At 38.0% G+C, this 22,526-nt stretch overlaps 2 protein-coding genes across 2 annotated transcripts; both read right to left on the bottom strand.

The window, feature by feature from the left end:
* Positions 1-300: 300 nt before the first annotated feature.
* slc38a7 (solute carrier family 38 member 7) lies at positions 301-9,916 on the bottom strand. Its single transcript, XM_042007154.1, has 12 exons — positions 9,851-9,916; positions 8,483-8,868; positions 7,684-7,737; positions 6,358-6,502; positions 5,678-5,822; positions 5,472-5,570; positions 5,231-5,288; positions 5,012-5,126; positions 4,612-4,759; positions 2,616-2,815; positions 2,474-2,525; positions 301-2,219 (listed from the first exon to the last, which is right to left on the bottom strand). Exons 2-12 carry the CDS (start codon positions 8,732-8,734, stop codon positions 2,117-2,119), a joined length of 1,371 nt encoding a protein of 456 aa, XP_041863088.1. The 5' UTR covers positions 8,735-8,868; positions 9,851-9,916; the 3' UTR covers positions 301-2,116.
* A 405-nt stretch (positions 9,917-10,321) lies between these two features.
* On the bottom strand, positions 10,322-21,634 carry LOC121653633 (aspartate aminotransferase, mitochondrial-like). Its single transcript, XM_042007279.1, has 10 exons — positions 21,477-21,634; positions 18,522-18,678; positions 17,429-17,557; positions 17,273-17,332; positions 17,017-17,178; positions 16,551-16,655; positions 16,232-16,382; positions 14,991-15,156; positions 14,724-14,874; positions 10,322-11,578 (listed from the first exon to the last, which is right to left on the bottom strand). The coding sequence occupies exons 1-10, from the start codon at positions 21,557-21,559 to the stop codon at positions 11,456-11,458; spliced, it is 1,287 nt and encodes a 428-aa protein (XP_041863213.1). The 5' UTR covers positions 21,560-21,634; the 3' UTR covers positions 10,322-11,455.
* Positions 21,635-22,526: the final 892 nt, after the last annotated feature.

The following is a 22,526-nucleotide window of genomic DNA, read 5'->3' as shown; positions in this document are numbered from 1 at the left end:
TGTGCCTACATAAAACATCTCCACCGGCATGTTTTCAGGTCCTTTCTAAAGAAGAACAGCAGCAACAAGAGTCGTCTGACAGATTATATTTGTGATTAGTGTTGATCTTTCCAAACAGAAAACTGTAAAAATGTTGACAAATTATAAATGCAGCTCTCTAAAGCACCAAAACTGCAATAAATGAAAATAATAATAATAAAAAAAAAAAATGGCCACAAAAGTACCAAACTATAAAACAATTTGTAATCAAACACTCATTACAGCCCCATATTTTCTTGTTCTGACAACAGCATCTCTTCCTTCCTTAACATTACTTCAACTGCCGGATTAATACAACATTTTTGTTTTTAGCATAATAATAAAATCCCTTTAAGACTTACATCCCTTCCAATCAAAATTGATTTAAAAAGCACTTTAAAACAAGTGGACCAAAGTGCTTTACAAAAAAAGCACAGTGCATAAAATCAAAGCATTAAGAATCAAATAAATAATTAAACCGGTTAAAATATAAAAAAAAATGTCAACATCCAAGAGTGTCAAAAAGCCACAGAGAACTGGTGGGTTTTAAGAAGAGATTTTGAAACCGGCAAGGAGGAGGCCTGAAGAGGCAAGTCCTTCCACAATCTGGGACCAGCAACAACAAAGGCCCGATCTCCTCGGAGCGTCTGTTTTGTTCTCAGCATCCGTTGGGTTTACGCAATTAAAAAAAAAATAAATCACTTCCAGAAAACAGGAAAAACTTGATCGTAACGTTTTGTCTCTCATTCAAATGATTAAACATCCTAGAAAGTTGATGACGTAACATTTTGGAACAGATGAAAAATAACAGCAATAACTAAAGTCCAGATTATCCTGACATTTAAACCTTTATGATTTTAATTATTCGAAACATGAAATTTAATTGCATTCTGCGGCTTTGGTGGAGAAGCTGTGGAAAAAACTGAGTCCCAGTAAAACTAAACAACTGTGCTCTACATCTTAGTGTTAAGCAGTTGAAGTCTTGGATACCAAGGCATGAAAAAGAGACCATGATTTGGTTTTTAAGTAAAATACATATAAAAACAATATGTATTTTCTTAGTCCTTGTGAAGTCGGCAGTTTCCGACTGTCTCTACCCAATGCACAAGTAGTTTCCTGTAACAAAGCTAAATTCTGTATAGGTTACATTGGTTCTTATGAGAACTTCCAACTACTTCAGTAAGGAACCAGGACTCTGGAAAGAAGTTGGGGTTTCATATTGTGAATGTGGAGGAGCTGCTGGTCTCCTGAACTTCCAGCCTTATTGGAAGTTAATCCTTTTAATCATCAGCTTTCACGAGTTTAGATTTGTATAAATAAATTCAAAGCCAAATTATTTACCACTGTTGCTAAAATATATATAACCCATAAGCCAACAAACCCATAAAATAAATAAAGACTTCACAGATGAAAACAGGAGGTATTTTGTAGAAATTCCCATATCAGACAGAACTACATAGAGCTAGAATTACATCACTCAAAATATGCTAAACATGCTGTGTTCTAGTGTTTGAACATTTTGCTCAATACAGTTTTTTTCCACACGAGGATAAACTATCGTCAGCGTCTACAAAAGGCTGGAACTTGGATTAGATAATGGCAACCAAAATGTGTCAAGTTTCAATGATAAACATTGACATGCAAGTTAAAATTCACAAATTGGTACAATTTTATCAGTAAAATCAATTTGATTAAAAGACCTATCTATACAAAGTCCTTCAGCTCTTGTAAACAGGACAGGAATGCGTCGCTCACTCAGAGTCCAGGTGGGAGAATCCTGCCGTTTCCCTCTGGAATGATGACCGTCAACAACATAAAAACATGCTATTTAAACTTCACAGGAAATAAAAGTGAAAGTGTCACTTGGGTTCTTGTGGTCACTTCCTGATTAACCCAAATTAGGTAGATTGTAAATTTCAGCATGGATCAGATGATGTGACAAACAATCTTGTTTTTTGGGGTTTTTTTTTCTCTTCTCTGAATGAGCATCATGAGATGCTTCACATCATCCAGCAGCCCAGAACAGCAGCTCAGGAGTGAGTACTCCACCCTGTTTTCATTATGGAGGACAGCGCTGAATCAGAAAACAACGTTCCTTTTAGTTGACAACATCTCGATAGATGGAGTTTGTTGTGGTGAGGCCAAAAATGAAGCTTCCAAGTGTAACCATGGCAACACCGAAGCAAACCAATCCATGCCAGCTGTAAGAGAGATGACGAAGGTGAAAGAAAATTATGAGCAAGAAATTATTCTATTCAATGTTTTTAAAATGGCTCTTACTCATATTTTTTTCAATTTCTTTTAAGCACATGTAATGAATCATATTCTTTACATGCTGTTTGTTTAGGTGAGAAGGAAGCAATTCCTGATACGGTTGCATGTCAACATTGGTGCCGGCCAAAAACAAGAATTAAATGATTAAAGAAATAATTGACAGGGTAGAGCATCATCTCACCTTGCAGATCGAATGTCTGTCTCTGACAGTTTGGCTTGCATCAAACACAAACCTGCGAAGTTAAAAAAAAGGGACAACCATTACAGTAGGGCATCAAAATTACACACAAGTTAAAAACAGTGCACATGATGCACAGTGTTACCTGGAAACACAAAAATGAAACAGGCTGCCAATCCTCCAATCAGCGAGATCACACGGCCGATGTCTGGGATGAAGAGGGCAAGGATGAGGGTGACGACAAACCACACAAGTGTCTGCAGGATCCTCCTCCTTTGCTCTCGACGTACACACACCTCCACTTGTTCACCTTGGAAACGCAGCCAAAGTCCCTCTATCACGGCCCTGGAAAGACACATCATCACATCAGAGAGTAGTGAGCAAATGCTTCATAAACTGCATCATAAAATGAGGAGGCTGTTTAAACCACTCAGCAGATTTACACAATTCATGTGTCTCTTTCTGGAAAGAGATTCTCATATCTATTCTCAGGGTAATAGAAGAAACCTGATGTAGGTTCATGCATCAGAATATCATCTCCCTTTAGTAACAAGGAAAACTGAATTTGCTTTTGGCTTTCTGAAACAACATAATGTCAAAGTACCATATACCCTTAAAAACGTTTTGAAACTACAAACCAAGGTCTCTAAAATGACTTTGGCAACACTCAGCTGTTATACCAACACACAGTCCAGGTAGGAAGTCTAAATAATTCGTTCCACATCTCAGAAACTAGCTTGTAGATTTACACAAGTCAATCATTTCTGTTGGAGCTTTTTTAAATCATGTGAGTTCAGACATGTTGCTGTTATCTAGTAGAATACCAAAAATACCAACCTTACCCAAGAAAGGATATTTGGCTCAAAACTTTAGGAACAACCTATGAACTACCAACTCACAGGTGTGCCATGAATGAAAAGCTGGTGGAACACTACCATTACTGTCCATCCAGCCAGCTTTACATCATTAAGTCATTATCACCTTCTCCATATCAACACCTTCAAGTCTGACTGACTGATGAAAAAAAGGATTCTAGAAGAAAGTTGTTCATTCAAATGAGATGAAAATGTTATGTTTTAAAGAGAACAGGTGAAGTATTAAACTTCAAGAACACTGTAGTGTCAGGCATGGTGGTGGAGGTATCATGTTCTGGGCTTTTTGTTGCCAAAGGAACTGGCAGAACAGTGGGTAGAATAACTACTTCATTATTCAATAACCTCAACCCATAGACAGAAACTTGAGAATAGTTATTTGTTCCAATGAAGACTGGCTGAGGGGGAGGGGATTTCAGAAATACTCTGTCCTGACTTTAACAATTCTGCTCATTGGAGAGGTCAAATATCTAGTGAGAAATGTGCCAAAAGCTTCTTTATGTTAAGTAAAGGTATTTTTATCTACAATTTTAACCTTGTTTTTCTATTAAAATGTATGTTTTATGATATATATGGCCTACAACAAGAACTATTCAAATAGCATTAAAAGTCCCTGATATTAATGTGACAATCTGTGATGAAAACATGTCAACATAGAACCAACACCGTGCATAGTTTGCCCACAAAGAAGCACTGACAACTAAGGTTCCCAACTTTAGCTGTAACTTTAACTAATATAAACTGCTTGGTTAATTTGTTTCAGCTGTATGGTTGTGATATTTAAAAGATTTACAATGTCTTTGTTTTTACAGCATTAAAGAAAAATATGTCCATTATTCGCCATTGCTATTCACTTTATTTTAACATATTATGGGTTGTAGTGATATATGATGGCTCGTCCCCTGAATGCCTCCAGTCTTGGCACATTACTCCACCTTCTGGCATCTTCTGCTCAAGGTGAACCAAGGAACAGTGGTAACTGTTGAGCTGGGACATGATCAAACTAGGATATATTATGCACATACAAAAATGCACTGAAGTTCAAATGTAATGCTTTGAGGATTTTGAAGAAATTTAAGTATTTTGTTTCTTAACAATGTATTTCAGTATGAGAGGGTAGTTCAAACACCTTTGACGTGTTTGCTGGGAACATAAGCTAAGTGAAAACTGTGGTCACCGTACATTCATGACAGTCTTCTCTTAAATATCAACACTGGCTTTTACAAATCCAGTATTTAATGTGAAAGTTTTGTTTTTGCTGTATCTCACCTGCCACAGAAGTGTAAGATGGGGTACGACGTGACCACGCAGATGACAATGAAAGCCCTTGCGATGGCCACAGCAATGTCATTAGAAGGATACGACATCAACACATCTTGACTCACGTTGGAGCCAAAAGTCAGGAAGCCGCACACACCTGATCAGACACAAGTCACACAAAGCAGATGTGTACGGTTAGCTACAAACAATCTGACAGGACACACCTGCACGACAGGTGTCTTTTGATGTCACTATAATGTAAAATCTGATCCATATCGTCTAAAACACGAATTCTGTACAATGTTTGATTTCTGACTGATTTAGTGCTGTAAAGCATAAATGAATCACTGACTGGTATGTTATTGAGTGTACAGGTATGTAATAAAAGTACATAGACACACTGACATACCTGTTCCCGTGTAAACAAAAAGGCAGATTATCATGCTGAGGGTCACTACAAGCCCCCATGGTTTGATCTCTTTCCTGCTCATGCTGTTGAACACTGGCACACAGCTGACATGGCACTGCAGAGAGATCAAAGGGGAGAAGGAAGGATTAATCCATATCAAACCCAAATAACAAAGGTGTATCATTTTAAGATGTGAAATGCTATTGAATGAGAAGATACCTGGAAACCAAAGCATATGGTGGGCATTGCATTGAAAACTGCTGTCCAGGAAGCAGAACTGTAATAAAAACAATGGTTAAGCAATAGAAGCAGTGCAAGCTGGATACAGAAGAGCTGGACAACAACAGCCTTTTTTTTTTTTACTTGAGACTGTATTGCTTGTTTTTGATAGTTTATAGTCTGGACCCCAGGAAGATTAGCTGTCAAGTCAACAGTGTTGTGAAGAATTTGTGGGACTTACCTGGTGGGAATATCGCCTGGAGTCATGTCTTTGTCTGGCCAGATGTACTTTACTATGATCACAATGGTGACATACCAGGTTCCCATCACACTTAGGGCACTACAGTGGACAACACCAAATGAGATGTTCATCATGTGGTGTAAAAGTTTAAAAAAAAATCTCAGTGTAAAAGGAGATTGTAGATCAATGATGAAATAGTTTCGTACCTGGCATACTTCTGAAAACCTATTTCTTTGGGGATGGAGAGAGGAAGAATGACCAAGACTGCAGTAACTACGATGGTAAACTTTCGGTCAGTGTACCAGTAACCACTGACTGTACCGTCTGTGTCATGAGCCACTGCAGCGATCACTGCAACACAAAGCAGGAATTAGGAATGCTTTGAGAGTAGAGCAGTTAAATATGCTGTGTGGTGGAGACACACTGCAAGGAAGTAAATTTAAACTTCTGTAAACTGTATCATAAAGTTACAAATACGTAACTAATTGCAAAAGACTGAGAGGGAAAGACAAGATTGCCAGCAGGCTAGTTCAGGAATTCCACTCGGTCAGCATCTCAGAGCAAGGACACGTAACTATCACATGACAGACACATTTACTGAGCAAAAAAGCTGAGTGGAGTCATCTCTGATACTCTTTGCCCTTGTCAATGACAGAACTGCCTTTCTCTATATTGCTGCTACACTAAACATACGAACAGCTAAATGTAGGACATAAAAAAGTCAAAGTCTTGACAGATAGAAAACTAATCTAAGAGCAACGGCAACTAACTGTTGGAGGTTAATAAAAACACAGATTGCAGATTATGATCAAGTGTGACTAACTTATTCCACAGAAATAGTCAGAAACAGTGTGGCTAATGGGTCACTGCAACTAAATCCACTTACACCGATCTTGCTGATCTCCAATGACAATAAAGAAAGCAATGCAGGTGCCAAAGGTGTAGATGGCAATGGCTACTTCACATATGATTCCTGTGACTTTTCCACAAGTGGCTCGGACAACCTCCTGATATGTGCCTTCATTGCTGACCTGAAGAAACCATAATGACAATTTAAAAATATTCATTAATATCATAAACAATATTTATTTGAGTCCAGTCCACCTTCACAGGTAACTGACATAAAAACACAACACACAATGGAAATGTGGACAAAAAGCAGCGAACGCACAGATCGCCTTTGAGAATAAATAATCAATAAAATAATAAATACACTGCCCGGCCATGTCTACTTCCTGCCATCAGCAGCGTTAAGAAGCACGATGGCAGTAGGAATAAAAGACTGCATTGAATATCTGTCTGTTTTCCTATGGCGGGGCAATAAACAGAATTTGAGGTTTGGACGTGGTCACAGTGGCTCATAATCTGTCTGGCCTCCTGGACGATTATTTTTACAGAGAGAGCTGAGATCAGTCGTCTGGACTCCTACGATGTTGGAGCAGATGTTGACAACTCTCCTGAGACTGTTCTTGTCCTTCACCGACAATCAGAAAAGCCAACAAATAAAAGAATGTTAAAAGACTGTCAATAAAGGAATAATAAAAATTACATAAAAGTCTGTTGGAAACATTAAAAGAGCTAAGCTTCCTCATCAGGTGGATCCTTTGTCGTCCCCTTTAAGCAATTACCTCTGTGTTTTCATCTAACCTGAGGTTGGAGTCAGATAATGTTCCCAAGTACTTCTAAGTTTCCACAACTTCCACATTATTATGGATGATACTGGCATCTGGGTCAGGGTTTTTTTCCTAAAACCGATGACTCGATTGAGCCCCCTGGAGGAAGGACAGGAGGCCAGTATCATCCGAGAATTTGATATGGTGGCAAGTTATTTCATTTACCAGCTGAACACACTGGCCACTTTAACTGGGATCAGAGTTCACCTTATAGGGGAAAATACAAACTTTTTTTCTGGGAATGTTTCTTTATAAGAGCACACATGAAACCATCTTTAAAATATGAACTCAGCTGACTAAACCTATAATTCGCTTGGTCTTCACTTTTCGTTTTAACACGTGAACATTTGTCCAAATTTTTCAGGAACTGAAATTCTCGGCTGGTGTGCAAAGTTCTGCAGACAAATCAACCACAGAGACAGCATTGTATATGCTGCTATTAACTTTTTACCACACATGAAAGAAAATTACTGAGGAAAGACAAACGTGATTAGTAAGGAAGACTGCAGAATGTGTTGCAATAAGGAATAAATACATACCTGTGAGCAGTAGCCCAGGATTACAAGCCCACTGATGATGAAGATCAGCATGAACTAAAACAGAGAATATCAGGAGCCATCTGTTACCACTTTGAGCTTATTAAAGAGAACATTATTATTATTATCATGGTATTAGCTAATCATTTCTCTACCGAATCCAGCTTGCTCAAAATGCAGCTGCCCGAATGTTGACTGGAAAGAGACTTTTTGACCACATTCCTCCCGTCTTTGCTGAGCTCCACTGGTTCCCCTTTCGTTTTAGGGTCTAGTTTAAAATGACTAGCTTATTAAGCACCGAATGGCTTGGCTCCTTTATATTTGTCCGAGCTTCTGAACAAGCATGCTCCAGTTTGAACTCTGAGGTTCTCCTCACAGTAGCTTCTGGAGGTTCCCTAAACCAGATGTATCTCTAGAAGTGAAAGAGACTTCTCTGTGCTGAGACAAAATTGTGCAACTGGCTGCCATGACATATTAAAAGTGCTTAGTCCATCTCTGCTTTTAAGGTCTTGCTCAACATGCACTTTGGCTTTAAATCCTAGTTGAGTTGGTCATTCAAAGCAAGTACTTTTATTACTAGTATTATATTCTATTTGTGTTTTAATGTTGTGCTGTGCAGCACTTTGTGTGACTGTGGTCATTGTAAACATGCTATAGAAACAAATTTGAACTTGAATTATAAATATGCAGCTCAACGTAATAAGACTGCACCACATGTTTATAGTCTTGAAAAATAGTTTTCTGCAATGGGGGAGATTTGTTGAAGGGGGCATCTTAAATCACTGATACAGTATCTCCTCACCAACTGAAGCATCACTCCTGCAGTTATTCCTCCTGCCATGTTGAAGGCTGCAGGAAAATTAAGCAGACCTGCTCCCAGTGCTGCATTCACTACGATGAAGACCGCTCCAATGGAAGAGACACCTTGGCTCCTCCCATCCGTCTCAAGGGGCCGGACAGAATCCACACTGGGACTCTGCAAGAGCCTCGCCCTTTCTCCAGAGTCATTGCTGCTGATACCTCCCCAGTCTTCAATATCAGTATTAATCGCCATGAGAAAGTGAGCCTCCAAATGAAGGGAAGGGAATGGGAGAAGAAACTCAGCAGCTGAAGATAAAAGTCCAGTCAGGAGGCAGCTGATGTTTTTCAAGAACAATCAAGCAGTGGTGATGCCATTTAGTGATGAATCTGTAATGAAATATAGCCTGTATTTAGACATACTGGGATGGGTAAATAACACCTGAAGAACATGGTATCATACTACCTTACCAAGTGCAACCAAACTAAGATATATATATATATATATATATATATATATATATATATATATATATATATATATATATATATAAAGGGTCATATTTGCTGTTGGAAAAGAAATTTTGCTTTTCACAGATTCTTCAAAGGACATTTATATAATCTGGTAAACAAATTAAATTAAGGAGTGCTTGTAAAGTTTAAGTAAGTAAAAAGGTACAACATAGTAAAATACAAGACTCCACAAGCATTTAATAGTTAGAGAGGTGCTTTGACTGTAAACTGTGCACGTTGAGTAAAAAATAAATCATGGTGACTTTTGACTTATCATTTACTACCAAACACCATTCTTCTTTAAAAGTCCTGTATTTCTCCATAATTCAAGCATGTCTTTTGTGTAATGAGGTTAAACTTTTCTTACAAACGTGACACTGTTCTGTGTAATAACGCAAAACCACGGATCTCATCCCTCCAGGCTTATATCGAAGTTATAGCCATGGATTGTCGATAAATCACTGATGAGCTTAGTCAACAGAAACTGTGTGTGGATAAAGAAGAAGGGAAGGAGTCGGTGATATCCAGTTGACAGCAGTTTCATTAACTAATGATCTGTCAAGATACACTCAGCTTTCTGCGGGAAATACAGGTAAAGTCCCCTACCTTTTAACGTGATTATCTTAGCTGATGAAAATAAAAACTCCTAAACAATAACATTTTGTCAACGCAGTCGTACCTTTTGTTGTTGTATCCTACATCAGCTAGCTTGCAAACGATACACCTACTGAACGCAAAATATAACGAAGCACATTTTCGCCAAGCAAACCATTCATTTAAATTAATCTAAGTAATTTGCCATCACCAATGTCGTCGATGTTTATTAATGATTAAATTAAAAACAGACTGTCAACAGTACCTTTTGCTTCAGCCACAGGGAATGACTGAGCCTCCGTGTTAACAGATCGTAAAAACCGGAGGAGCATGTGATACCTGTCACGTGACTTCAATTCTCGGATTTCTCCTTGCTTGGAATTGTGGGGGTTGTAGTGAAAAGAAAATGTATGAAAAATACTAAAATCCCATGGAGTAACTGCAATGTGCGGTAGTGCTCCCTAACAGGAAAATGAATTCAGTAGCATAAAGTTTGAAATACATTTCCACCAGATTTTTATTTTACATTGATTAGATAAATTACCAAATGTGATGCTGAAACACAAGAGTTTTAATTGTCTACAACACTTTAATAAAGCTGAATAAGGAATACAACTATCCCCATTTTAATTTCTACTGAAAAAGCCATAACTTGAAATAAAGAGATTAATAATCAGTGAGTAAAAATGGAAGGTTAAACAATATAATTGAAAAAACAAGTTGGACATATTATTATTCTGTAATGATTTATTGTCTGTTCAGTGAGTTACACGACCAATAATCCTTGGTTTTAGACAGAATGCAGAGCATGGAGGTAAAATGCCAGACGAATAAGCAGACAGAGGAAAACCCCATATTTCTAAATCCCACCTGTTTCTCACAGTCTTTAACATGACATCAGAGTAATAGAGAAGCACACTGTACATTTCATATGAACTTCCTTAGTTACCCCAAGAAGGTGCCCCACTCATCATTATAACCGTACAGACAGCAGCACTGGTATCAAGTACAATGTCAATGTGAAAATTTAGAGATGTGGGTGTTTCATTTGGATCTTAATGAAAATATGAAAATATCCATTAAAAACATGTATTCATTCTCTGTATTTTCTACTCCATGCTTTCATTTTACTCTTTAGGCTTGTGTGGTTGCTTTTTATGGGTGCTTTAAATGAACAGACTGAGAAACTGCTGCCCTCTGACCAGCTAGACCGGAACCACAAAAGATTCACACATCCTGCAGGAAAAGTACTGCATACAAAGGAGATAAATGAGCCATTTCCAAAGAGAGATAAAGAGACTAAATTAATCAGATTAACAAAACAATCTGTGAACCTGATGAATGCCTATTTATACAGTGGAAAAACTCAAATAGTGCTAAACATCTTATAAAGTGCTACTACGCCACCACTAAAATAAAATGAAAAACATTTCCTACAGGCTTTCACAAAAGAACAGAGATCTCATCTTGCATGTCAAGCTGACATAATACCCCTATGCTTCTTTTTGTTTGTTTGTTTTTTTTACCATGATGCTTAATGGTGAGTGAGCACACAGCAGAAAAAGAGCACACATGTAAAAGGACCATAGAGCCAACATCTGATTCCATAATAAATAGGATAAGACAACATCTCAATCAGTGGTGAAAAATAATAATTAAATCTGGTATGGGGAGCCTGTTCAGAGAAATGTTAAAAAGTTTAACTGGAAAATAAACGACCGTTCCAAGTTGAAGTCACAATGAAATCCAGATGAGAGAAAAGAATTTAACCAAATACTGAGCTCTTCTCTAAAAGTGGAATGGAGGATACATAAAGCTCCTCTCCCAACTCTGCAGCTTTGATTCTGTCGCTCTCCAAGATGTATCCACTCTATTTGGTGACAGCGTGGATCGCATCTGCCAGGTAGCCCACGTTCCCAGAGGATATACCTGCCATGGAAATTCTGCCGTCCTTGGTCATGTACACTGAAAACTCCTTCGTCAGACGCTCAACCTGCAGGAGAAGAAAACAATGACTTAAACAATGCTGACAAGTCAGACAGAAGTTGGAACAAAGATCTGGTCTTTCTCCAGAGCCCTTTTCACAATGCTCTGCCAAGGCAGAACTGATGTGCCTTTACCATGTCCCACTGTACTGTTAGTCAGGTACAGAACTCTAAATTCTATCATGGTTATTCCACCTCTGATTTAGCAGTTCAGACATGATGTTTTAAAGTACAAATTAAAGGGCAGCCACAGTGGTTTCATTTATTGGTAATCAGAATTAAAAAATGCAGCATGAAGGTGTCTTCTGTACACTGTAGTGACATGTAGGGAAACAAATAATAAAATAAAATACCCACAGTTCTGTCTAAGAGGGATTGAACTTAATTACCTCCAACAAAGTGGAGACAGTGTATTTGGCAGCACTGCTTTGTCTGTCTGGATCTTTCTTTGAGTTATGCATTTGTTAGCAACATAAAAAAGTTAGGGTTGGATTTTGATGAAATTATCAGGAAATGGAATTGCAGAAATGGAAAAAGGAACAAGTGATTAGATTTTTGGGGTGATCCGGATCACCGTCTGGATCCATGAAGTTTGTTTAAAGGATTCTTTACTATTGGTATATAGGAATAATTTTGCCATTAGTGCTTCTAACTAAAAAACATAATGCTCACAATCAATTGGGCAAAAAAAATAAATAAATTGCTCGTCAGAGGTCTGCACTCAGATTGCTTCTAGTTCCATTACATATGGCAAAGTTTTTAATTTAACACCAATTTTAGCTGGAGGTTTTACCTTACAAACGTTTTAACCTAAAGCAAGTATACAAACTATACATTTTGCTGCAGAATATATATAAAAAATAGGTGTCTTGATAGAAACTATTTTAAAAACTAATTTAAAACATTTTAATCAGTCTATAGTTATATAAGCACAGGGGTGTAAAAGAAATTCTCTTTTAAGCCTATTTACATTAATAAAAAAAAAAAAAAAATATATATATATATATATATACACATACACACACATACTCATGTACAAACATCCCACAGTAAGATGTTTTTTTTTTCTTTTCAAGTTCCTTTTGTTCAAGTACTTGTTAGTTTGAGTGATGCAGAAAAATTAGTTCATACTTTTGTTATTTCAATATTGGACTACTGCAATCCCTTATTATTGGTCTGCTCTGAAAAGTCTGAAGCTGTTGGAAAATGCTGCAGTGAGGGTTCTTAGGAGAACTAGCAGGAGAGACCAAGTTTTTACTTCTCTTCACTGCCACCTTGTTAAATCTAATAGAATTTAAAATTCTTCTCACATACAAAGCTTTCCATGACCAAGATCAATTCTATTTCAAATATCTCATAGTGCCATACTTCCCCAACAGAGCACTATGCTCTCAGGCTGCAGGTTTACTTGTGGTTTCTAGAGTCTCTAAGGGCGCATTCACACCAGCCTCTTTGATTCAAATCCTAGTCCATTTGCTTGGAAAGTCTGCTTTGTTTGGGGAATTGTGAATGTGCAAACAAACTACAACGGACCAAAGAAGCAGACTGTTTGCCTACAAATGTGAGTCTGGGTCCGCTTCAAGTTGATCAAATACAGGAAACGGACTACACAGCAAAGTGCACTGGGGTTCAGCGCAGTTCAGCGCACAGCATTGTGGGTAAACAAATACTTGTGGGACAATAGGCAGCTCTAGACAGGAGAAATGGCTCACAGTCATTCCTGGAAAAACGCGACAAAAGTTCTAACGGAAATATGCTCAGCTTCAGACTGCAAGGATCTAACGCAGCTCCATATTTAGCTGTAATGTGGTAGAAACCGATGTTTCCCCCCCAACTGAAATGAGTCCCCAGTCATACAGAGTCTCGAGGACAATCCTGGTGTGTATGTACCCAAAGAGTAGAACAGGAGGCATCTATCAGGCCCTTCTCAGCTCCTAGTTTGGGTTCAGGAGGCAGGCACCCTCTCTACTTTTAAGATTGAGCTTAAAACCTTTCTTTTGGTAAATCATATAGTTAGGAGTGGTTAACCATCTGTTATAAGAGTTGCAAAAAAAAGAAGAAAAACAATTCTCAGATACTAATCGTTTCTAAAATTTAGGATCTAGTTAGATATTAATTAGCAAGTATCAATACTTAAATGCCACTTTGGTGTCTGCTGGTTCACGAAAAGAACAAGCCACCGCAACCCATTTTAAACAGGCACGTCAGCAGGCAGTCCTGCCCCTACAGCATCTCCCTGGAGGATCCATTGTTTACAGCAGGGCTACTCAATTTGGTCCAGCAAAGGCCGCAAATAGCAACGAGCGACAAATTTGGCAACGTTTTCTGGTGTGATTGGAGACTTTGAAACTGACGAGAAAACACTTTACTCTTCTCAATGAGTCACAGTTGCTGTCGCAGGCCCCTCCCGCCGTCCAGAAGCACTCATAAGAAGCGCATCTCGTCTTCAGCTCCATAACCCCACCCTTGCATACCTTCTACACTATACAGATCTTAATGCCAGTCCTAATGTAGACTGTAGACAAATACATTTAAAAACCTAATCTTTTTAAATGATTTTTTAAATAATCTAGTTTTAAAAGAAAGATAATCTTAAAGGAGTCATCACCTAGAAATAGCACTTTTTCAAGTTAAAACGTGTATTGGTGTTGGGCCAAAGTGTTAACTTCCCTGAAAGCCTTTCTTTTGAAGAAGGTCGAGTTTTTCCATCTGGGCTCTTTGTTCACAGCAGAACCCCCAACAAGGGTAAACTCTCAAACACGTGATTTTAATTTGCTCCTGGGATTTCGTCATCACAGGAGGCCATTCGAATAAGCCAGCCCCTCTTCCACGCCTAAAGTCATGCTTTAGCTGACGCAGCTAATGCTAACGCTAACGGGATTAGCCTAAAAGTTTAACCCCCTGCAATATACAAATGAGCCCCGTGTTTTCTTTTTTATAAGTAGGGTGAAGCACTCCGCCACGTAGAGTTTTCTAAACATTTTGTTGTAAACGTGTTTCTTCCACCATCTCAGTATCTTCACTCTCAGGCTCGGAGTCTGGTTCAAAATCAAAATAGTTTCTTTCAAATGTTTTTACTGAGAATTATGCAACTACTTATATTCATCTCAATGACATATTTAGCAGCAACATGTAATTAGAAGTGCAGAGTACCTGTTCAGGTTTGAGGCCCGTGAAACAGAACATCCCGATTTGGTCGATGACGTGCTGCCAGTTGTGGGTGGAACCGTTCTTTTTCAGACCTGCTGCCAGTTGTTCTCTCATTTTAATGATGCGGTTAGCCATAGTATGGACCTCCTCCAGCCTGTAAACACAAGATTTAAAAATAAATAACAGTTTTGCAAACAATGACAGATCAGGAGTACTATTTAGTCTTTAGTGGGATATAGCATGTGAATATATCTGTCTAAAAGCTCATACCAGAGGGAGCGCAGATCTGGTGTGTTGAGAATGGTTGCTGCAATTCTGGCACCGTTCATTGGTGGGTTGGAGTAAATGGGCCTGATGAGGATCTTAAGCTGAGATTCCACTCTCTTCGCCTCCTCTGCATCATTGCACACTACAGAGAAACCTCCCACACGTTCACCTGTCAGCATAAACATAGTGAGTCTGACCAACTTGTGCCAGTGAAACAGGAAGAACTCTCAAGTTTAGCTTTAAAGAGGAGGGGTATTCTTAAGAAATAAAAACCACCTTGATTGTGTTCACCAAGTCATTTTCTGATGACCAGCAAAGTACTAATACACTTGTTAGTATAAATACTTTCAGTGCATAAAGCCCCTGGATGCTCCTTTGACTACAACATATCAATCTGTCACCACAGGGTGGAGACAAAACACAAGAATAAACTAAATGTTTAGTATCAGTCCAGTGATAAAGCAAAAAGTGTTCTGGACCTTCAATCACTCCCCAATCTGTTTTGTTTACTTGTGTTACCATATTTAAATTCGGTGCAGAGGTTAACACTTAGGTTTGGGGAATACACTACAATCACTTTACATATTTAAGAAACGAGCACTGAGAATAATTCACTAGTTATAGAGAATCACTATTCTTAAATTCCCAAATATTGAAATTTAATAATCTGTACAATGTGTAAAGAAAATCCATAACCTGCTCCCTAATAATATTATTAAAAAGTTGTTGTTTTTTTCCACAGAGATGGTGGGATAACTTAAGGGAAATATTAAATTTAAAACACTGCTTGTACAACATTAAAACTTTTTGTGTTTCTGTACATGGATTTAAGTTGTGGAACAGAGTGAGTGGGGTGCTCAATGTCCAAGCATGAACCAGTTCAAGAAGCAGCACAAATACTGGATTTTCAGCTACTGGGGGTTAACACGTATTGCTATATGTTTAAGTTTTTGTTTTATATATATTATGTAAATATTATCATTAGTTGTACCTGTAAACATGTTAAAACAGGAAGTGGTATAACAGCGGACTTTTGATGTAAAATAGAATAAGATGTAGGATTAGATAAGTGTAGGCTTCTTCCTACTCCTTTTCAAATATGTTGGTTAGCAAAGTTCCATGAAATATGTAATAATTCCATGTAATATGTTAACATGTTCTAATTAAACATTCATTCATCATAGTCTACTTGTCATCTTTAATAATCTTAATGTAAGAAGAGCCTGAACTGATTCCTGACTGACCATAAAGTCCCATGTTCTTAGCGAAAGACTGGGAGAGCAGGACATTGTGACCCTGTTCAATGAAGTGGCGCACAGCCCAGGCATCACGGTCGATGTCTCCACTGGCGAAGCCCTGATAGGCCATGTCGAAGAACACCAGCAGGTTCCTCTTCTGCAATGGTGAGCGCACAAGAAGAGCATAGTCAAGGACAACTAGTTAATGTTTGAAATTATATCATGACTCCTGCACTTATCAGATAGGACTGCGGTTTTTTTAAGCAATAATGGCAACAATTGATCAAAGTGTTCCTACAGTCTTACTGAGATGATTCTTACTCACCTTCACAACTTCAGAAATCTCCTTCCACTGCTCGGGCTTGGGGTCCACACCGGTAGGGTTGTGGGCACATGCGTGCATCAAAATAACACTCTTTTCTGGAATTTTCTGTGTTTTAGAAATAATAAAAAAAAAAAAAAGGTTTAAGCTGGATGACTAAAATCACTGACACTAACTACTAGTATAGAGCGCGAACACTTTCCTTTGTGTGAATGCTGACTGCACCATTAACTTTCTTTCTTTTATTAGGATCCCCATTAGCAACAGCAAGAAGCAGCACCTATTTTTCCTTATCAAATCAAGGCTAGGCTATGCGCATGGAGTTATTTTAAGGGATACCGATCTACGCAACTGATAAAATTTAAGCACACAGGTTTGCAGTTGCAGCTTGCGTTACGTTCACAAACTGCATGATCTTTGAAAATGTTTATCATCCTCTCAAATGGTTGCTCCCTGTCCCATGTCTTACAGAGATGTCCTCAAGAGCCCCTTTGAAGTCAAAGCCACAGGTGGATGGGTCATAGTATCTGTAGGCCTTCAGCTGCATGCCAGCATCTCTGAAGATGGGTGTGTGGTTTCCCCAAGAGGGTTTTGGCAGGTAAACATCGTGTGGACCTGAATGAAATCGGGCCTGTGACAAAGAAGTTGTGAGTTGGTCAGTGTAACTTTAATACTCCATCTTTTTTTTTTCTTTTTTCTAAGTGACCAACATAAGGAAAACTTACCAGATAGTTGCCTCCAATGCGCAGAGATCCAGTGCCTGAGATGGTCTGAACAGTGATGCTCTGTTGGTAGACAAAAACTGATGCATTCATTTGGATTTAAAAACAGAACCACAGTGGTTTTTGTTTGGGCTGGGTTAACGAAACAGCCCAACTTACCCTGCCACTCTTCAAAACCTCATTGTCAGCACCAAGAGCCAGCTGGGCGCAGGCCTTGGTAAATTCTCCCAGACCACCAATAGGAAGGTACTCCTTATCCAGCTGTTTGGATGCAATCAAACTCTCTGCCTACAGTAAAGTGTAGAAACAAAAAAGGTATAAAAACACAAATTTTATCAACTGATAACATTTTATTAGAAAGTTTAAAACAAATACACACAAAACATGTTTTGAAGATAGTGCAGAAATTCTCTTCAACATTCATGTTTAGTACAACTAAAATCAGTCTTATTCGTGAAGGACATTTATTCTTTTCAGACTTGAGACTTCTTACCAAGACCTGTGTCCTAAAACATTTTATTTCTTGGCCTCTGAAGAAACTAAGAACGTCTGATCGGTTAATCTTCAGCTTCTAGAGTAAATCGCTGACTTTACTTTCATATGTAACCATGTTTTTATTTTGGTTTTTTTATAATTAAAATATGCCCTTAAAATGTTTGTGATGTGCCATTCCAGATCATAATGACCTAAAACAAATCTGTTTCACCAAAGTGCTGCACAGCAATGTAATTAAAACCATGTAAAATGTAAAAAGATTTATGTATAATTATATTCCAAAAGGCTTTAGAGCAGGGGTGCCCCAGTTCGGTCCTCAAGACCTACCATTCTGCAACTTTTAGATGCAACCCTTCTCCAACACACTTAGAGGAAGGGCTGCAGACAAAGGCTAGCAGGAAGACCTATTATTTTTGTGCAAACACAAGCACTCTGCTTTCACCTCAGCTTGTTCAGTCACTACGAGTATTTAAATTTGTTCAGTGATGTGTGTGTTGACTGAATAAAAGAAATAATACAAGAACACAATACTGATAAACATGTTCTCTAGGGAAACCTTTAAACCTTCTATTAAGCAGTGAAAGATTCAGCTGCCTAAATAAAACACCAAGTTTCAAAAGATTTCCTTGAAGCGTTAAAAATTCCAGTAATGTAGAAATGTGGTTCTCTTTAAGTTCAAAGGGTAACTTCTGAACAGAACATTATGTGCATGTGTTTGGCATAAAAAAAAAACCGTGGCATGGTTTCATAGTTCTACCTTGCGAACACAGCTGAGCACGAAAGGTTTCCCCTGGTCATCTCTGTAGGCTCCTACTCCCAAGTTCATCTTCTTGGGGTTGGTGTCCCTCTTGAAGGCCTCAGTGACTCCTAGGATGGGATCAGGGGGGCCCATCTGCACTCCACCCCACCATGAGCTGGACCAGACACCAAAACAGATCAATACTGATGAAAGGACTGCAAACACTGATCATCTGTGCACAATGAGCCAGAAAGCAACTTTCCTATTCATAAACAGTCACAAAGGAGCAACTTTATATGGCCAAGATGTTTTTATGACCTTATGTGACACCTTGTATTAGTCATACTCTGGACCCAGTGCTTCAGCTTAACCCCCCATGTGGCCTGACGTTACACGCTGACATTGAGAAACACTTGCATACAGGTTTTACAGGACAAACACAATCCATTACAAAGTCCAAAACTAGAGCTGCAACTAATGTGGGTCCAACATGGAAGTTGCTGCTGAAATTACCCCTCTTCATTTACCACACTAAAAGATTTATCCCTGAAGGTCTGCAGACTGCTGTAATGGTGGATAGATCTATATCTGAGAAGATGCATGGCAGTTTGCAAAAGTTTTTTACTTATGTTTTAAGTGGAATTTTAATCCCATTTAACATTTTCATTTGCCTAAGATTTGGAATTGTTTTACCCTCTTATTAGTCTAGCTTTTTAAGATACATGTGACTTATTAATCATTCTTATGTAAATAATTAAGTAGTGCAAGCTTTACAAGTTGATAAGATTCACTTAAAACTTTTAAAATACTTATATGAAAATAATACTGGCTTTACTAAAACTTTAACTACTAACTATATTTCTACATGTTGGTGTTTGTGTTAAGGTTAAGAAGAAAAAAATCTACTTTAAATTAATACAACCCCTCTCTTCCACAGCCATTTGACAAATGAAAGTAAGTTGCTTTGGATATACCCGTCAGCTGAATAAGAAAGTGTAAAAGGTTGTTGCATGTCGTGACTTCAACTGCCCTCTTCCTGCCCTCACCAACATCTCATTGTCTCAGGTTTCTTCTAATTTTGTAATCCATCTAACCTTTGCATCTAAATTTAGGGCTGAATACTTTGCAAAGGGCAAGAATGTCTTGCAACTTTCTATAAATACACAGATTGTTACATCGTGACTTCATTTAATTGCAAGCATGTTTATTCTACAAAAATAAGAAAAAATGCATTGAAGTTATAGCTTAAATACTTGAATATGTAGTATGTGTCTCTTATATTGCAAACCAGCTGTTTATCACCACTCCTAATGTAGTTTTTTCATGTTCACAGAGAGTCATTTGAAGCAACTGATAAGGCTTCCTTTTGTCATCTAACATTTACTATAAACATACTGAATACAATGTGAATATATCTATTTTATGTATGATAGCATTAAATATTATTTAAATTGAACCTGTCTTAATGTTTCAAAGTGCTTTACAATTAGGAAAAATGTGATTTATGGTGGTTGGATGTTCACACAAACAATAAAACATTTAACATAATTAAGACACTAATTGAATCAGTTCAAGCGCAACCAAAGATGGTTGCAATTATTTAGAAGAACAATTTAATTTAACACCATATCCCATTTGCCCAATTAGAACAACCAATACGTACCATACAACCATTTGTGAGGTGTGTGTGGTGTGTGCAAGAACAAAACTTTGAACACCTGAACTCTAGGGTTTATTTAAACAGCGATTGGGCAGTTATCAATTATCAATAGACCAAAGGCCTTTTGGCAACTACTACAGACATCCAGCTGCCGCTCCTTTTTTGCTCAACACCTAAGATTTCATATGAATAATTTGTACTTAGGCTTGAAATAAGTCGACTAAACAAAGATAAACGATATTACCAACTAGCAAAATGAAACCAAGAGTTGCAGTAGTTTGTTGTGGGCCTCATTTTCCGCAAAGGGTATGAAACTATCCAAATTTATTAAAACGATAAAGGCATACAACACTTCTATCAAACACGTGTGCATCACGTCCTCAAATAATGAAGAATACTTTGAAAGCGCACACTAGAATCTCAGTTCCGCTGTTCGAAATTACCCAACCAGCGATCAACAAGTAGAATCTGATAACCAATCAAGGTTCAGGGGTGGATTAAGGGCGCCAATCCGCTCGCGCAAGTCCAATTACAACAAGTCTTGTTCAATTTGTACGTGGGATTTAAAGATAATGCAGTCGTATAAAACACATTTTGCTTTTAAGATTAGGATATATATATATATATATATATATATATATATATATATATATATATATATACATATACACATACACATACACATACATACATACATACATACATACATACATACATACATACATAAATAAATAAATTTGACCAAAGTCATTACCACAACGAAGTTGTCTAAAACGCAAGAAACTAACCTGGTTTGTTTCCCCCATCACACACATTGATGAATCTTGAGTTTGCGCTATGGACATACCAACGTAACTTTCATCAGCATAAAGCGTCGCTACTAGTAACACCAAATGACCTTATAATGCCCGAAAATAAGCCTCTTAACAAGAAGATTGTCTTACGCTACAGATGAGGTAAGAGCAATGTGTAAGGCTACTAAGTCATAAAATGAATGACCATGTTGCCTGTAAGTACTACTTCGCAGCTAACCCACTGATGCTAACCTAAGCCGACAGCATACCAGGGCCTGCTGAAACCATATGACCCCTGACAGTTACTAGCTACTCAGCTATTGAGGCTTCGCTAACACCAAGTAACGAAGCTACTCCAAAACAATGAATGCTGAGTAAACTGTTAATTTTAAAACTGCAGTGTGTCAGCTGCTCACTAGAGCTGTAAAACGTGACACCAGCAGCTAACTTGTCAATGACATCTGGAAATTAACTACTAAAATGTATGTATACAGTTAACTTTGAGTTTGCTAACTTTACCTGTTGCGGGTGGACAAGACTCCCAGGGATGGAGAAATATTCCCCAAACAAAAGATCACCTTGTTTGATTTCAGCAGAGCCATCGTTGCAGCGTTTTGGAGTCGAGCCTAGCAGGATGTGGACGGATGTGAAGGACAGCCGCAACCACGGTGATACGTTCACAGTACGCGATGACGTCAGTACGGCATCTGCGGAGCAAACCGGAAAAAAAGACACGACGAGATTATAATTCTCGCAATGGTGTGGCAGAAAGCCACACAAACACGCAAATCCACACAAGGCCAGTGCAGTCTTCCTCTGGATAAAATCAGTCTAACTGACACAGCAGAGGCGTGTTTTAAGACCCCGAGTTTACTGGGTGATAAATAGATGGGTAAATGGATAGATAAATAAATGAAAAAAAAGGAAAGTGGCCTGACTAATATCACATTATAGCAAATAGAATGTACAAACATTAAAAACATCACACGGAAGAGACAACATTCCTACAGTCTTTTATAAAAGAAAACTGAGTTTGATTATAAAACTAAAAACATAATAATGGTTGAAAAATGACAAGCACAAACATAAAGGTAAAAAGTTACTGCTTGATGTTTAATTGCGGAATTAAATCTTCCCTAATACTAATATCCTGCAGTTATTTAACAGTCCACTTGAGGGCAACATTATACAACAGACAGTCTCCTGAGTTCAAGCTGACTTTACAGTTACAATGATATCTGCTTTTACAGATACTCGGTCTTATTAACACAGTGATAGCTAACTATGGCCAAATAACAATCCACCTTCACACAGATCATATTTGGATATTTGATTATGGGCAGCATTACAAAATACAGACCAAAGCTTTCAAAACGGTACCTCACCCACTGTAAAATGTTGTTTTATGTGATGTATCTTTCAAAACTAATTAACTTTTTTGCCATTGGACCCAAGCAACCTCTTTTTCCAAACTAGACAGATAATCTCTCTACATTTCACTTCACAAAGCTTGCTTTTTCTTTTATAAATACTAAACCTGTAAAATTTCACTAAACAAATGACAGAAAA

Source organism: Melanotaenia boesemani, chromosome 1 (genome assembly GCF_017639745.1).
Source record: "Melanotaenia boesemani isolate fMelBoe1 chromosome 1, fMelBoe1.pri, whole genome shotgun sequence".
Lineage (NCBI taxonomy): Eukaryota > Metazoa > Chordata > Actinopteri > Atheriniformes > Melanotaeniidae > Melanotaenia > Melanotaenia boesemani.
The sequence above is the reverse complement of the archived record's forward strand: the minus strand, read 5'-3'. Positions and strand labels throughout refer to the sequence as shown.

What these genes read in the sequence shown, in the direction of transcription:
- LOC121653633 (XM_042007279.1), bottom strand. Translation starts at nt 21,559, where the DNA reads ATGGCTCTGCTGAAATCAAACAAGGTGATCTTTTGTTTGGGGAATATT. An exon ending in AGATTTCTGAAGTTGTGAAG is followed by an intron (nt 16,383 to 16,550) that starts GTGAGTAAGAAT and finishes TCACCATTGCAG; the next exon opens with AAGAGGAACCTGCTGGTGTT. An exon ending in CGGGCCTCAAACCTGAACAG is followed by an intron (nt 11,579 to 14,723) that starts GTACTCTGCACT and finishes CTTCTCCTGCAG; the next exon opens with GTTGAGCGTCTGACGAAGGA.
- slc38a7 (XM_042007154.1), bottom strand. Translation starts at nt 8,734, where the DNA reads ATGGCGATTAATACTGATATTGAAGACTGGGGAGGTATCAGCAGCAAT. An exon ending in CCATATGCTTTGGTTTCCAG is followed by an intron (nt 5,127 to 5,230) that starts GTATCTTCTCAT and finishes ATCTCTCTGCAG; the next exon opens with TGCCATGTCAGCTGTGTGCC. An exon ending in TTTCATTTTTGTGTTTCCAG is followed by an intron (nt 2,526 to 2,615) that starts GTAACACTGTGC and finishes TTAACTTCGCAG; the next exon opens with GTTTGTGTTTGATGCAAGCC.